At 35.6% G+C, this 15,061-nt stretch overlaps 2 protein-coding genes across 3 annotated transcripts in view; one reads left to right on the top strand and one right to left on the bottom strand.

Moving 5' to 3' along the window:
* Positions 1–4,110, top strand: part of ANO3 (anoctamin 3) — a 327,529-nt gene extending 323,419 nt beyond the window's left edge. The window contains exon 27 of the mRNA XM_054440329.2: positions 1,083–4,110. Coding sequence (XP_054296304.1) covers positions 1,083–1,265 — 183 coding nt within the window. The 3' untranslated portion in view covers positions 1,266–4,110. The remainder of the gene's footprint in view (positions 1–1,082) is intronic.
* A 3,990-nt stretch (positions 4,111–8,100) lies between these two features.
* Positions 8,101–15,061, bottom strand: part of SLC5A12 (solute carrier family 5 member 12) — a 56,660-nt gene continuing 49,699 nt past the window's right edge. For both annotated transcript variants that reach the window (XM_054440832.2, XM_054440831.2), the window contains exons 14-15: positions 14,100–14,227; positions 8,101–11,949 (exon numbers count right to left, since the gene is read on the bottom strand). In XM_054440832.2, the coding sequence (XP_054296807.1) occupies positions 11,800–11,949; positions 14,100–14,227 (278 nt within the window). In that variant the 3' untranslated portion in view covers positions 8,101–11,799. The remainder of the gene's footprint in view (positions 11,950–14,099; positions 14,228–15,061) is intronic.

Here is a 15,061-nt window from a genome sequence, read left to right as displayed (position 1 = left end):
TGTATAAATATTCATTTAATACTTATGCCAACCTTTAAGAGGTACTACTATTATCATCATTTTAGGGATATGACACAGAATATAGGTGATTTGCCTGAGGATAAACACCTAATAAGCGTAGGATTCAGATTCAAGCAGCCTCATTCAACATGTATACTTCTAACCACAGACATACTGCCTTTGAGTTTTATTCCTGCTTTTTTTTTAATGCATTACTTTTGTCAGTTCATTTTTCAAAATATCGGCCAGGTGTAGTGGCTCCCGCCTGTAATCCCAGCACTTTGGGAGGCCTAGGTGGGAGGATAACTTGAGCCCAGGAGCTCGAGTCCAGTCTAGGCAACATGGTGAGACCTCGTATCTACAAAATTTTTTAAAAAAATTATCCAGGTGTAGTGGCAGGCAACTGTACTCCCAGCTACTTGGGAGTCTGAGGCAGGAGGATTGCTTAAACCCAGGAGATGGAGGCTGCAGTCAGCTGTGTATAAGCCACTGCACTCCAATCTGAGCAAAAGAATGAGATGCTGTCTCAAAGAAGTAATAATAAAATAAAAGTAATTTGTTTTTTATCATACAATAATTATGTAATAAAGGTAAAATATTTAAAGCAGCTATGATGATATATGAACTTAATAGACATGAAAAATGCATTTTTTGAGTTTGAGTCTAATGCTAGCATAACAGGCAGACTGCATTCTATGTGGTTTACATGATATGTGTTATGATCTATTGGACATGGGTTCTCCCTGGATATGATCTTTCTCATCTGTGTGTAACAATTCATGTCACAATATTTCATAATATGTAAAGATTTTATAGGAGTGAATTTAAGATTTACTCGGTGCTTATAAAGTGATATCAACATGTTGCAGCAAAAAGAGGAAATAATTCTTTGTTTTGTCTTAAGGAAGAAAGCAACAGTAGTGTTTTCAATATAATTTTTGAAAATATTAATATTCTAGATGGTACATACTAAGTTCTGATGATTGATTCAAGGCAAATGCAACATTGCTCATTGTTGTACTGTTTTATCATTAGCATTTCAGAATCTTTGAAAACTGTACTTTTCACATTTAAATTTGCAGCACCTTGTTTTTGGGATTAAGTCATTCATCGCATACCTGATTCCAGATGTACCAAAGGGTCTACATGACCGAATACGACGAGAGAAGTACTTAGTTCAAGAAATGATGTATGAGGCTGAACTGGAACATTTGCAACAACAACGGAGAAAAAGTGGTCAGCCTGTTCACCATGAATGGCCTTAGTTGACACCTGTTACCCAGTAGGGGTGATAACATTAATGGGAAGAAATGATGGCAGCTTTGAATGCTAGGTGAAATCTAGGAGGAAGGCATACTTGGCAAACCACATGTATAATATGCTACTTGGAAATGTATCACAGCCATCTCTGGGATTTGAAATATCCAGGCTTGTAGGGAAGAAAACAATGACTTGACGACCTTAAAAATGGTTAGATTGACATTGCAGGAAGCCAGGATGTAATTCTCAGAACCAGTCTCAGGGAGATGTACGCTTGGAGACCTCTGCCTTCCATCAACTGCAGTGTAATGGGAAAGAGGGTGGTGAGGTTTTGAAAGACAGATTTCCATGTAAATGTTCACAAGCCAGGCATGGCTTAAAATATCATGCAGTCTTCACTCACATACTAATTTGACTTTGGAAAGTATGGTTGAGTTCAGATACTTATAAGAAATGACTTAAACAAATTCTTGCCTTGGCTGCCAGAACTCTACATCCCTTCAGTTTACAGGTTGGTAGGAATTGCCCTTGTCTCTTGCTGAGATTATGGATCTGTGCCAAAGGGGATTTATGCTGCTTTACATTGACTATGCAGTTGAAGAGTTCCACATCACCTTTAGTAGTCAAACCAAAAATCTAAGATTCCAAAAAGAACAGCATTCATTGAAATAATATTCCATTACATTGGCTACTTCAAGTTTCTTTTATCCCTGGCAGAGCCAGTTGCACTGCAATTTTTTGTACTAAATGCCAATAAAGCCACATACTTACAAACTATGAATGGCTATTCTTATATAGTTTAGAACACAACTAATCCATACTTTATTGTGGAAGGCTGTTTTATAGTATATTTAATTTTTTTCTCTATGATTTATTACAACTCTTACGGAATATTAACTTGAAATGCTGTAAATACGTTGGTTTTCCTTGTCTCTTTGCACCTTGACAGTACATAGTATATGTTGTGGTTTATGCAGCTCTGACACCAGTTTTTGCTATTGTAATATGTTTATTCAGGAAAACTGAGGCCAGATGCTCTGCAACACTTACGCTTTTTCAACAATGTGCACTCTTACTCATGAACTAATGAAAATAATGCATGAATATAAATCTATATTATTTGCTAAAAAAAAGAAAAAACATTTGTGTTTTAGTTTCTTTTTTCATCACTGAAGGGAGTTTTATGTTATTATTTCTTTGATAGTTTTGATTGGTTTATTTTTAACAACTCTCTAGAAACAAAGTCAAATTAATCACAAAAGACATAATTTTGCTTTGTTGTGGAATTTCTATTTCAACGTCAACTCTGTATCTATGAGTATGTCTGTTCCACAGACAGATGAGGCAGGAGTGATGGGGCACTCAAGAAAGTTCAGAGGAGGCATAAGCTATGGAGGTTGGAAAGGAAGAAAGAGAAGAGCTGAAGTAAATGTATGGTAGAAATTAAGGTGTTTCTTTGCAAAACAAGGAAATCACACATATGCACACATACATATTTATGGTTACTATGATTGTTATTATTTGTCCAATCAAGCAAAGCACCATTATTTCTAACATATAAAAGACCAGATCAAACACAATGGAAATAAAGCTACTACGTATATATGCTAGTATTTCTCTAGTAAGATTATGTTTCTCTTACTAGGAAACTATTTTCTAAATATTAACACTGAAAATGTTTTGTTAGCTTTTCCTTCTTTCTCTCCAGAAGAAAAGCGGATAGATGATAGCTGTTTCATTGTTTTTGTCAAGCATATTCACTTTCCTCCTTGTCCTCTGATTCTGAGCAAAGGAAAGGGCCTCAGACTCTGAACTTCCCTCACGTGCCCTTGTTATGTGAGACTCTTCCATTCAGATTCCAGAGAGGTTCTCATGCTCCCCCTCCCTATTTGTAGCAATCGTAGCAACTAATTCCACTAAGTACAAGGGAGATTTTTTTACACTCCTCCATTTTTATAGCATCTGCATTTCTTTTTCTTTGTTAGATACATGTATACACCTGCCTGAGTATAAATACTCTCTCTACCTAATAATAACATCAACCAACATCTTTTCCAAATTAGGGCCACAGAACGGTGACATTTGTCTGACGGTAGTATAAAGAATAATGATAGCTCTATCCTTAAGAAGTATTTCCTTTCCGTGTTTTTATATAGTCCCATTAGGGTTTAAAACCATATTGATCAACTAGAAAGAAAAATATGAAAAGAGAAAAATATTTTAATTTAAAAATTGTAATACATTGATTTATAAAATGCCTTCTCTGATACTTTTGAAACAGATGTGAAAAACAGAAAGAAAAAATTGTCTGAAATGTTTATTTTGTGAAACAGTGCAATAGAATCTAGTTATGCCTTCATCATTGTTGACAGTAAATACTGACAGCCCCTTGCAGTGTGTTAGTTTTAGATCACTCTGTTTGAGTTGAGAGAAATGTTTTATATCATGGTTTTTATATGAATACAAATTACTTCTCAAAGATTTATAGCACACACTATTCTCAGGAATTCTGTATTACATGAATGCTGCTTATATATTTTCATATTCTAACTTGTCTTTTCAAGCAAATAACTAATATATATGTGCATGCAGTCTGCCTTGACAAATTGTTCCAAGCTGAAGAGCTTTCACTGTACAATGTGTGGAAAATCACCGTAGATCATGGCTGAAATAGTTTGTAATTGTCTGAGTCTGTGCACGTACTTTTAGATAAAACGCTGCTGAGTGACTGCATGATGAAATACAACTTCTGAATGCTGCACATTCTTCCAAAATGATTCTTAGCACAATCTATTGTATGATGGAATGAATAGAAAACTTTTTCACTCAATAAATTATTATTTGATATGGAATTTTGCCTATAATTTGCATGTTAAGTTTAATTCTGCTTGCTTTTTAAATATTAAATTGAAATTTGTTTTGTATGGGGAGGGGGTGCTGTTCATTCTTTAACTCTGCAAGGCTAGCTTCTTATTCTTGAAGGCCATTACCATACTCTTAAAAAGGTTTGACTCTCTTCTGATAAGATCATTATTTTCTTCAAGGCGTTTGCACATTATAAAGTGCTGTTGGGGAATCACACCTCTCTAATGCTTTGTACTAGACACAGATAAGAGAAGAAGCTTGATTAGTTCTTGTGAGGGTTAACAATACTGTCATCACACATAAGCCCTTTCTCTTTTTCACATTTATGCTGGCTCCATCAATCACCATCAAAATCTCTTTAGGACAGGAATTTTAGCACAGATATAGTGCATGCTAAGGAGGGAGGACATGCAGGAGCACCATAGCCAACTGTCAAAAAGAGGCTACCAATTTGCCCATTTTTTTTTAAATGATAGTCAAAATGGAAAATCCAGGTGGCCTGCAGAGTTGCTTAACTGATATGGCTTGATTGACTAGCCTGTCAACTGGGGGCAAGTTAATATAAGCCTAGGGTGTGTGTTGTGTGTGGGTGTGCATACACACACTTGCATCTTGCCATCCTTTGTATAAGAATCAGTGAGCAGTTACTGTCTTTGAAATACGCCCAACTCAGTCCTGCTATGGTGACCAGATATTTTCACTCCATTTCCCCCAAAAATCACAGTATTAAAATGGACTCTGGGTATAGTTCTAGGTTTTATCCAGGAATCAGTTAACATCTTAACCTCATTCCTAGTATTCTTAGTGGCTCAGAGAGAACCTTTCAGGAGTGGCCTGAACAACCCAGCTTCTGATGAAAAGCCAAACATTTCCCTACAGGCATTTCTATTCCAAATGAAATATGACAACAATACATAGTCCAAAGGAGATATTAATTGGTCTTTAGCTTGAATCATTGATCAGCCCAGGCTTCTGCTAGCTAGGATTGATACCTTTGTAATGGTGATAAGTTATCTTCAGTTGAATTTGCCATCTGGCTTCATTTGAAAAAAACACACCCATGATCACATTTGATGGCTTTTTTTGTTTTCTAGAGAACACAAATGTTACCCTCACTGCATCCTAGCCATGTCCACATTAAGATATCTTTTTTAGGAAAGTAAAATGAAACAAACAGTTGGTAGAAAAAAGTTTCATATTTGGGACCAGTTCCAATATCTGGTACTATCAAAGTCTACCCTCAAACAGAAACCTAAAAGTAAGTCCAATTTTACTGCTTTATGACTGTATCAGTGTGTGCTTCTGCAAAATTCTCTCTAGAAAAAGCCTCGTTCACATGCAGCCAGCCCAAAGTGGAAGTCTTGATTACACTAGACTGTCAGTTATGTGGGCTGTGCTTTACATTTTTCCCTAAGAAGGAAAGAAATGAGATTTTCTGGTATAGACCTGCATTGACTTCCTCAGAGTGTTTTTTTTTTTTTCCATCTTAATTCCCTCTATGTGGTAAAAGCAATGTCTCTGCCCTCTTTGTTTTTCAGAAAGTAACACTTCTTATATTATGCGTTGAAAAACAAAACTTTATGAGATCTATTTAGATACTGCTCAAAAAATAATTGCCATGTAGGTGGCTAGCCCCATGTGCTACTCAAACTGCCTCAGTACCATTACAATCATTTTGAATTGCATGTTGATACATGAAATTCAACCCTACCAGTAAACTCTTCAGGCAAAATTAAGTATCTTTACAACAAGTAATATGAACAGATTTTTCCACTGATCTTTACCAAGTGTATTTTTCTCTGTCTGGTGAGAAAAGAGAGACTGAGTGGCAGAAAAACCGGATGGCCAAGATAATTGTGGAAGCAATGTTTTGAAGATGATAAAGGCAATTTAGAGTGTTTTCTACCCATGCAAAAATGTCTACTTTACAGATCCTACTTCAGTATCTGCTGTGCACACACCCTGCCTTCTTTCTGGCTGAATAACAAACGACAGTGTAGTTCATCTGTTAACACTCAGAAGAAATGAAGGTTTTTTTTTCTTAACTATGTTATGATTTATGAAGCTAAGTCTAATAAGCTTAGATTTTGGTGACAACTCTAACCAAAGAATAAACAGACTATTTTCAGTGTTGAAGATGAAAATACACTTAAAAAGATATACAATTTTATCTTCCTAATATATATGTCCATTGGCCTCTATATTGTATTTTTCAAGTAGGAAAGAGCTATTGGAATTCTATAATTGAAAAAGGAATTTGGGGATGGCCAGAGGAGACAAAAGTGGATTTCTCCAACCATTTTTATTCTCAGCAGGAGAAATTATGTTGCAACCATATATTTATTCAGATGATTATAAATATTGGTTTTATTGCGCCTTTTACTCACTGCAGTTACCCTGCAAATCATAAAAATAAAATATGCTGTGTATTGTTATCATTAAATGTTCCTTCCAAATTCTTGAATTCTAAAGCCAATTTAAGGAAGCTTTGCTCTGTTGAGATAGACTGAATCAATTTTTAAGAAGGTGACCTATTAGCATTCTTAAAAGTAGTTAGCATAAAGGTATATAAACCTTTATGAAGTGTATTCCAAATCAGTCAATAATGTTATCCACAAATTCAGCCTGCTTATATTATACTGTACTGCAAATAAGTGATTTGACGGTTGCTCACTTTTTTTTATATGGCAGTTAAATTAAGACATTAAATAAAGAATTACATGAAACTACTCTTAGCCTTTTAAATGTGTCAAAAGCAGATCCTGTAATAGGAATGAGGTGTTCTGAACACCTGTGCACACACTTGCTTTTGCAACTTAGGACACAGGTGAATCATTTCTGGAAATTCCTGAGGATAAGGTCCACAAATGATATCACCATTATTCATTGCTTTTCTTGATTTATAGTAACCTACTTTATTAAGTTACAGACCCTCTTGATGTTTATTTCTGTGTGTGTATGTGTCATAACCCATGGGTGAACTAAATATTACAGGCATTATCCAAAACATCAAAAAGGAAGTCATGTTATATGATATGAAAAACCTTATTTTGGCATATGCTTACTTGGTCACCTGGTAGACCTGCCTTAATCTATAAGGTTTTAACACAGAATTTTAGAATAGGTGATTATCTTCCATTCCATTCCTAACCCTGTAGAAAATATTCACATTGATAATTTCAATGCACTTATATTGGAACTTAATTTTAAAAAATTTTCAATAATTATATATAAATTATATACCTGTACTTATTTATAGGCATTTTTCCTAATCTTAACTAGTTGTATAAACAACATTAGATTTAGATGTGTTCTAGGAGTCTGAAATTAAAAAGCTGCAAAAGATTTTGGAAATACAAAAATATCACATTAAATGTCCTACCGATGTACTGAAATATCATTATCAATGAACATCTTGCTCCACAGGGTAAGATTATTTTTCTAATTTATGATGACAGCCTGACACTTCAAGAAAGGGTCATGTTGTGATTACGAAGTTAAATACTTATGAGCTTAACTCTTTGTCTTCTGAAGATGGCTAATATTTGAAACCATGGGTGTTTGCAAATCTACATTGATTTACTCAGGAGATTGGGGTGGGAGAGGAAACAATGGTATTACCTGTTTCCAAGAATTACCAATAAAATCTACCCATTAGTTGATTTACTATCAATGACGAGTTACATTTTATTAGTTTATAAATTTGTATCATTTTCATGTGTACCATTGATGGTATCAATTAAATTTTAGTTATTTGAAAATAGGTTATACTACAAGATTATAAGTGCTAGATAAAAGCAGTTAACTCTATAGTAAACCTAGCTAATTTGCAATATTGAGATTAAGTACATAAGACTTGTAAATATACAAATGTGCATATAAATACAGCTATAACTTCTGTAATATTTTAAAACAATTTATTTCAAAGGGAACAATTAAAGGGAGACTCCTATTTTTTCCATATCTGATCTTTGTAATAATGTTTGATTAAGACTGTAACAGCACAAAAATATTTCAGTAATATTCTCTTTGAAATACTGTTTGAAAGCCACATGGCCGATGGTTTACTTTTTGTTTCTCTTTCGAATGAAATGGTGTAACCCTATAAAGTCACAAAATAGTAAAGTTTATTTTTAGTAAATACTATATAAACAAAGGGAAAAGACCCTCCCCACCTTCTATTGCTATTTTGAGAGTCATAGTTGCTTTGAACTGTGCGTTGAGTAATAAACTTGGGTTGAGATGCTGTTTACTTATCAAGGTTTACATGTACAAAATAATAATAAGTCATAGTAATGAATATTGCATCTTTTAGTAATAAACTTGTTTATAACAGTAGTTTTCTCTCTTTTCAGAATTTAGGACCTTTAGAAAAGTTACTCTCTGGAAGATAATATTTTATTTAAACTCTGGCATTTAAAAAAACTACTCTTTGGAAATTTATGGCATGACTTTTAATGTATACATTCTGTTTTCCTTATTATTTCTAATTCTCAAAATAGTAACATATATTCTGATCCCGCATCTTAAAAATCCTGCAGAGAAATAATGAAACAATTTAAGTTAACATGTGCACCATTTTCTTCATATATTGCAGACCAAGTATTAAATGTTCCTTGTGGGCCAGTCACATTGTGCTAAGCAGTTTATATGATTTACTTATATAAATCTTCAGAATAATTCTATTAAGTAGGGATAATTTTGACACCTATTAATTGGTTAATAAACTAAGATTTTAAAACTATTGCCCAAAATTACCTAGATTTGTGTCAGAACTTGTGTTTGAACCTAAGCCATTTGACTGCAGTTGCTCACCTCAATCATAAGTTGTTGTAGTTCTTATTCCAAATGGTGACAAAAAAATCTCTGTCATCAAAATGAATTCATTCAGAATGAGTTAAAGAGACACTGAGGTAATTCTGTTCCATTTTTACCAGTATCTGTGGTTGTGCTTTAAAGGTACAGTGGTGAGTATCAAGTTTGGAACATTTTAGGCCCCTCTAAAACTCATCATTCCTAGTGCCATTTATTGAGAATGTCTCTGGTCATGCTGTGGCAAAAACAGCCACAAGTTTAACCCTCTTCCATGGTATGGATGGAACTTGTCACTGAACTGTCTTTGTATTGCACCAGTGGCCTTGGCTGGACTCTGGGCTGCTAATCCTAGGGAGGGCCTGAGAGGAGTGCTGGGACTCACTAGCTGAATCTATTGACTGTGCACTTCTGTGCTTCACCACACAACAAACACGGTTTTCATACACTATGGAAGACAGTTTCCTGCAGATTCCCATCTGCTCTCTACCTGAAACCCTAGATTTATGCATGTTTGTTCAATTAAGAAGAATGGGGGGAGTCTCTACATTGACCTCTAAAATCTCTTGAAATGTCATCTTCTAAAGCCATAAATTTCATTACACAAGAGAAGGCAGAGATATTTTTATAACAATAATTGCATTTTCCAGTTGTATGACATTTTGATAACACTCCAGGTAAGATAATTAGGGACTGTAACAGAAGAAACATTTTTAAAACTTTCTCAGAAATGTACTGACCTAGTGAAATGTCTTTAGAAGAATTTGTGAGTAAAATTTGTGAGTAAAATGAAAAATTGTATGGTATATTTTGCTTTTATGCTATCCCAAGTGGAAGTTCACAATCCTGATGTATTCCAAATCGTATTTACATGTATATGTGTACACATGTATATATGTGTTCATGCATATATAATACCTACCATTAATTTATTCTTATCCTCAGAATTGCTGGTTTTTTTCTCTTTATTCTTTCTGTCTCTCTCTTCCTCTTTCTTTCTCTCTCTCTCCCTCTTTCTTTCTCTCTTCCTTCCCTAAGATATTAATAAAGCTAACTAGTATATTCTAATTAATAAGAGTGTCACAAATCATTTGGAAAATAATTGCACCTCTCAGTTTGCAAATCCTTAGATCAACAGCTTAATTAGCATTGCCAGACTTTAAAAAATGTTTCCAAAAATTCTGCTCCTTCTCATTTTCAGATGTTTCTCCAAATGTGCCCCCTTTTGATCCTTTCCCTCTATTCCCAAATGTATTTTTTTCTCATCTCTCTTATAAACTGTAGCCTAATACCTTCTTTCTCTTTCTCCATTCTCCTTTTCTATTTGAGTAGAGGGAGAGAAGGCAAGGATTGGGCTCTGTTTTATAAACTCCAGTTTGTCTGTTTTAATTCCTCCACTGATTTGTCTCTTTCTATCTTTTCTAAAAATAAATATTGGTAATTTATTTTTTCTCTATTGTATGCTTCTTTCAAGGCTTTCTCTTTTGAGAAATATTTAAAGACAACCTTTGGAGTTCCTTATCCTTGCCTATTTGGACCATTTCTTCTTACTTTGCTAACACACTGTTTGTAGGCCTTTTGCTCTTATCTGGCCACCAAAATAAATACCTGACACCTGTCCTAATATATGACTCTCAGATACAACTTTGTTTCTTATTATCTGTCCTCTCACTTGTCCCCTGTGACATACTGGTTCTTTCTTTTACCTTTTCAGAATTTCACTTCTTTACTTGCTCCAAAATCTTTCACTGCTCCTTCATTTGTCAGCTCGCCTTTTAATCGGCAATGCCCTCATTCTCCAGAACTTTAAACATTATTTTCTAGACACGAACTATGAAGTTCTCCACTTCTGTTACCTAACCCTGGTGGAGTGAGTTGAGCTTGCTCACATGAGTTGAATGAGCAGAGTACAAGTCTTGTGGACAATGTATTTTGTCCAAAGAAGATCCCTATTGCTGGTGAAATCTCCTATGGTCTGTTACACTATTTGCAACGTTCTTTTACCAAATTCTACCCTAACAGCCTTCTATAGGACATTCCTTTTCTCTTTACTTAGCCCTGGAAAAAGGCTCCAGACTTCTTATTGAGCTCTGAGGCAATTTTTCATTGTAAAGTGATAGAAAGGAAGAAGAAATACTGCATGGACAGCACAAAAGGAGCGAAATTTTTAGTTACAATTGCTCCCACTAGCCAGACATACCATCTTCTTCTGTATTTCGCTGAATTTTTTTTTAATGTTTAGTCAGGACAGCTAATGACTGGAATGACTGGAAGAGGACCTAATAGTGGTGGTGAAGGGATGTTAATAGTAGTTCTATGCCAATTGTAGCTACAGGATGGGAGATGGGTGGCATAAAATATGTCTACATGTATGTCAGGTATGAGGTCGGGGGTGGATGTCATTCCTCTGTTTTATCCCATGTGGCAGAAAAGCATTAAATATGCATATTCCTGTTTCCTGTTCTGCCTCTAAACTCCAAAATATTTTGATGATTAAAAAGCTACTAAAACGAATAACCTGAAGTTTAATATGACACCAAGCAAAAAGACTTTGATTTCTTGAATGGTAATGAAATCCAGTCCTAATTTATTCAAGAAGGAAGTAGTCAAGGACATTTGGAGCAGGCTGGTTTTTCTCTGTGAAACTTGGAGTCTTTCAAAGAATATCCTGAGAAACAGTCATTTTGCATGTAGTTATAAATAAGTAGAAATAGGCACCAGACATCCCTGTCTTCTAGCAATGGCAACTATACATAACTACTAACAAATAGGCAAGAAGTATGTGGAGTTTTTTTTTGTGTGTGTGTGTGTGTGTGTGTGTATTGTGCATGAGTGTGTGTGTGCATTCATACAGGTATTGCCTTAGAAATGGGTAATCTCAAATGCCATATTGTTGTAGCTTTTGTCCTTGGGATCATAGCCTGGAACATGTACCAGGCTTTCTCTCCTGAGTCCGTTCTGTAAGACAGATTCAGCCCCTTGTTTCCAGGCACTGCCATTCTCAAGGTTTTCCTGAGGGAAATAGAAAGGCACATATTAGCAAGATAGCCTTGATGTACTCCAAATTAACTTGAGAGAATCTTGTTTAGGCCTTGGCTTCAAAAAATTATATATATGTACAAAAGAAGCATAAACAACTCTGACCTAAGACATTTTCTAATTGATAACTTTGATAATCCATGTAAGGTACTATTTCTAATGATAATAACAGCAAAAAGAATAATTTATTGAGAATTTACAGTATGTCTTGTGTTGCATGAAGAAATGTATACAACTCTCACTTAACCCAGCAATCCTGTGAGGTAGTAGTATTACCTTATAAGGAGAAACATATCTGTATCTCATATGTGGATGGCCCCCTTCCTACCTGGGAATAGGAGAGTGTGCTGATAATAACAGGGACACCTATATACAAACTCCCCTGGATGCTGCTAAACATTATTTTTTGGCAAAGGAGCCCAATAGTGACACAAGGAGTGTCCCCTCCCTTTCAACTTAGCCTTGAGAACAGAAGCTGGCTGCCTGCATTATTAAGTTTATTATTTATTCCAGGAAATTCTATCTTCCGGAGTCTGCAAACCAATAAATAACCTGATCTGTTGCTTCTAGAACTTCCTCAAAATTCATTTATACAAACAATAGGCTGCTTAACCAGCTGCCTTCTCAGCAAAATAAATTGCTCATCTGGGTAAACAGCCCTTTTCTCAAAAGTATGGATTGTTCAATGAAGCAAACTCCTTGCTTATCAAGCCACTATTCAATTATCAAAACTGACTTTAGGACCCTCACCTGGCTATGTTTTCCAATTTTAAATTCTCATATCACAGTTTTTCCCAGTTCCAATAAGAACCCTGAATTGAAAGATCTACCTTAAGTCACTTAAGCTCAGAATTCTATAAATGTCTGCACCTAACTTCCGTGTTCTGAGCCTCTCTGTAAACATGGTGCTCTTGTCTCCTGCCATAAGTAATAAACTCAGCTTTAGGTGATATACATTCTATTCTGCTGTTTTCTGGAGAGGAGAGCAATGGACAACTCAGAAATATTTGCTGTGATATGGGTTAGGCTTCCCTCTCCTAAAATCGTAAAAGAATAAAATGTCTGGGACTAAAAGTCAATATAAGTTTAAACTAAAAAGAAAAATACAACAACAAAAAAACCACTTCTGCCCTTAATCAAGCTGGGAAGACAGACACTGATAAGGTCAGCTGCTCCCAAGTTCTGGCAGTCATCAAATGCCATAACAACCCTTTGAGTGACCATTGCACTCTTACCAATGCTGCCCCCACATAACTTTGTGGTCATTTTCTGCTTCCCATAGACCCCTTTAAGAATCCTTCAGTGGGAACCCAAACCTTACAAAAGACATGTTCTTCCTCCCCCTTGTTGAGGGTGGCATTCCCCGATTCCTCTGAAGTACCCCAACTTGCTACAACAAGTCAGTAAGTCCAATTTTGTCTAACTACAGGCTCTTTCTGGTGGTCTTTGGCTGATGAAACCTTAATAGTACTTGGAGAGTGTCTCTAGTACTGCCTGACCTAAAGTACTTCTTTCTCCCAGAATAAAGAGAGCTGGGGAGTTAGAGAGTTAGGTGCATCTTGCTGCATCTTTGCCTGTACGTTCCCACCATGACCTTGCTTTACATTTATATCCCATGGAACTGGAAATGCTTGTGTCCATGTTGCTCTGTGTAATCTTCCCCTTACCCACCCAGTTTTCAGATCAGAAAAACTGGAGTTGAGGAGTTAAATAATTTACCCAAGGAATGTAGGACATGGAACCAGGATTAATCCCACGACTGTCTGAGGCTAAAGTCCATGCTTTGAACTATTATAGGAGAATGTGCCTTCAATTTGTTCCTTTTCTATTATTCACTTTTATATTTTCCTAGAATTCACCTTCACAGGGGTTAAAACAAACTTTGAAAACTGACCACCTGCAATGCCAGTAATTCAGCTCCAAGGCACTTTTACCTATCAACATATTTATGTGCTTAAAAGCTGATTAGCTGAGGTAACTCTGAAGTTGAAACTCAAATTCTTTCAAGTTCTCACATTCACTGCCTTCCCTTTCCAGTGCATCTTTGTGGCCAGTTTAAAGGGACAAAACCAGGAATCCCTTTGAGTCCATACACATTTTTAGAAGCTCAAACATCAGCTCACCTGCTCTGTCCCACTGTCATGCTGAACTCCGCACCAGCATAGTGTTTTGCATTTCTTAGACCAAAAGCAAAATAAATTACAAACTGGTCTAATTAACAGTGGTTGAATATCCTCATCTCTTTGGCGACCTATTAACAAAAGAACAAATAGATTAGATGGTTGCAGCCCTCCTGGTCTTCCTTTACAGATTTAAACATTGTCAACTTAAAAAGTAGGTTACTTTTTAGAATAAGAGTGAAAACAAGACTGAGTGGTTAATAAACAGAAATTGGTTAACTGCTGAAAGGGGTAGGAGTTAGTTTTTAAACATCAACAAATTGTCAGGTCAGGTAGACTCACGACTGTAGAGTTAAACAGAGACAACCTATTTATTTTTAAATATGTATTATAGAAAACTCTGCTAGTAACTTTCTTTGGCCAGCAGAGGGGATAGCAGTAATTATGCAATTTCTTCCTTTAAAAAAGTTCTTGGATTTTTAGCCAAACCAGATATATTAATATTTGAGATCATCTAAGTCAGTATTTATAAAATTAGAAAGAGTATTTTTATTGTTCCTTCTTTTCTTTCACCCTAACATCCTAAACAAGCAATACCCTCATGTTCCTCCCAGGTACTTTAAGCATTCCTCACACCTCCTCATGCCTCACACCCTTCTTTTCCCTTCCTTGAAACATACCTGTTCAATGTCCTATTTCTTCAAATCCTGCTGTGGAACAAGAGTCAAATTGATATTCAAACCAAGATGTAAAGGCCAATGATTTTGCTCCTCCCAGAACTTATGCAAATTTTAAGTCATAAAGACTATTCACTAATACCCAATATCATTCAAGGATAGTTATTAGTCCCATAGTCAGTGTAGTGTAAAGATCCCTAGAGGGAAGAGTGGAGTAGTGGTTACACCATTGATCAAATTTCTTTTAAGTGCCAGATACTGTGACCATCCACAAACTTTTTCTCAAAC

Source organism: Pongo pygmaeus, chromosome 9, assembly GCF_028885625.2.
Source record: "Pongo pygmaeus isolate AG05252 chromosome 9, NHGRI_mPonPyg2-v2.0_pri, whole genome shotgun sequence".
Taxonomy (NCBI): Eukaryota; Metazoa; Chordata; class Mammalia; order Primates; family Hominidae; genus Pongo; species Pongo pygmaeus.
The sequence above is the reverse complement of the archived record's forward strand: the minus strand, read 5'-3'. Positions and strand labels throughout refer to the sequence as shown.